Genomic DNA, 2,350 nt, shown 5'->3' with positions numbered 1-2,350 from the left:
TTTTTTTTAAATTTTTTTGAAAGCTAAATTTACACAACTTTATTTTTTAACTATAGGTAATTTTTGGAGTTTGATGGGCTAAATTTAAACCTTTTATGCTAACATACTTATCCATGTGATGTGAGTGCCCACAATTTTAGAAATGGTAAGTTGATGCATGCACACATGTACACAATCACAAGGCTACCTGAACCAGTTTACACCTAAACACACCGAAGACACTTTACAAAAATCAGTTTTTAACAGTCAAAAACAACAACATGATTCCATCCTAGTCCCACACACCACCATCTCCAACACAGTAACACTTCTCTCTCTCTCTCTCTCTCTCTCTCTCTCTGTGTGTAATGGGCAGCACAGAGGAGCAACCCAGCAAACCCATATCTCTCTACGACACTTCTTCCTCCCCATCTCAACCCCTTCTCTCCAAACCACCTCCGCCACCACCACCTTCCTTTCCTTCCTCTCCACCTCATCTCCCTTTTCCGCCGCTCGAAGACCCACAAACGCCGCCACTCTCCACCCCGGCCGACCCGGAACAGGACTCCGATCCCACACAGTACCTTCAAATCACGTACAACTACTCTCCCAGATCCTTCAAAGACCTCCCTTTCCTCTTCCTCTTCCTCCTCTTCGTTCTCTGCACTTTCGTCCTCGGCATCTTCTCCATCTTCCACCGCAACACCAGCTATTCCAACCTCTCTTCTTTCACCTATGACTCCAATTCAACTTCTTGCACCGAATCCACTCTGTCAAATTCAACAAACCTTTCGTTTTCGTTTTCGCTTTTGGCGGGTTTTTCTTCGACTTTCTCCAATTCTTTGATATGGGTTTTCGTTATTACCTTCGTTTTGACCGTACCCATTTGTTTTCTCTTACTTTTTTGTCTCAAGCGTTACACCAAACAGCTTGTCTACGTTTCGCTTCCTTTCTTTGTTGTCATGCCAGTCTTCTTCAATGTTTATTGGTTCGTCGCCTGCACTCTTAGCTCCACTTGCAGCGACGATTTCCCTTTGGTTTACCGAATTCTCGTCCTCATCTTCGTGTTCTGCATAATCGCCGTGGTTATCTGGATCTTCGTGATCAATTGGCATCGAATCGAGCTCACTGTGGAGATCATTAAGATTGCCTCCGATGCGCTTTATAGGAACTTGGGCTTGTTCGTGGTGTTGCCGTGTTTGACGATTGGGTTGGTGGTGTACTATGCGCCAATCGTGGTGTTCTTGGTTTTTTCGAGGCAGAATGGGGAGATTGTGGCTGAGGAATCGAGCGGAGAGTATAGTTGTGTGTGGAAGCAAGATGGGTGGGTGCCTGCGTACTACGCGATCGCCATATTGACAATGTTGTGGTCTGCTGCGGTTATGGTGGAAACTCAGGTTTTTGTGATCAGTGGGACTATTGCACAGTGGTATTTCTCTAAGGATGAGCCTCCTAGGCGGAGCATAAGGAGTTCATTGAGGTGAATTTCTGCTACCATAAGTGTAATGTGTGTGTTTTGGTGTGTACTGAGTTTCATATTGGGCTGTGTACTAGGTTGATGTAGGTTATGTAAGTGATCGCGAGGAGTTCTGATTGTGTTTGCTCTCTTGTTTGGGGTATAATGTAGATGTGGCACTTTTGTTGTAATAATTGGAGGCTAAATAAAATTAGGATTAATTGTTAAAGATTTTGATGAATCTAGGATATAGCGTGACAAACAAGTATAATGTGTGTGTGTGTGTGTTTGTGTGTGTCTGTGTGTGAGACTGAGAGTCATCTTGGGCATGTATTAGGTTAATGTAGGTTATATAAGTAATTATGAGGAGTTTTTATTGCGATTTCTCTTTTTTGGGTATAGCGAATATGTGGCGATGCTAAATGAAAATTAAGATTTATTGTTGGAGATTTTGATTGAATTTAGGATGTGGTGTCAACAAACAGATATAATATGTCATTATGTATGTATGTATGTATGTATGTATGTATGAATTTGTGTGTTTTAGTGTATACTGAGTTTCATCTCAGGTGTGCACTAGGTTCATGTAGGTTATATAGGCAATAACCTACATGTGAGATTTGGAGTTTTTGTTGTGACTTGTGAGATTTAGAGCCCAAATGAAATTTTATTAGTTGTCGGAGATTGTGATTGAGTCTAGTGCGTGTGTGTTTTGGTGTGTACTAAGTCTCATCTCAGGCGTTTACTAGGTTAACATAGAGTATATAAGCAATTAAGAGATCGAGGAGATCCAATTGTGACTACTGTTTTTGGTTATAAAGTAGTTGTGGTGCTTTCGTTGTGAAAATTGGTTGCTAAATAAAATTTTTAGGATTAGTTGTCAGAGATTGTGATGAATCTAGGATATAGGGTCAA

General features: G+C 41.4%; 1 protein-coding gene across 1 annotated transcript; it reads left to right on the top strand.

The window, feature by feature from the left end:
* Nucleotides 1-186: 186 nt before the first annotated feature.
* Nucleotides 187-1,453, top strand: LOC112019380 (uncharacterized; the record flags this gene model as incomplete). Its single annotated transcript, XM_024051901.2, is given in 1 exon segment — nucleotides 187-1,453. A coding segment is annotated over 1 exon segment (1,106 nt), but the record flags the coding sequence as incomplete, so codon positions are not given.
* Between the last annotated feature and the right edge of the window lie 897 nt (nucleotides 1,454-2,350).

This window comes from Quercus suber, unplaced genomic scaffold (assembly GCF_002906115.3).
Source record: "Quercus suber isolate HL8 unplaced genomic scaffold, Cork oak 2.0 scaffold_1383, whole genome shotgun sequence".
In the NCBI taxonomy this organism is placed as follows: Eukaryota; Viridiplantae; Streptophyta; class Magnoliopsida; order Fagales; family Fagaceae; genus Quercus; species Quercus suber.
Note: the sequence above shows the minus strand (reverse complement) of the source record. Positions and strands in the feature narration are given on the sequence as shown.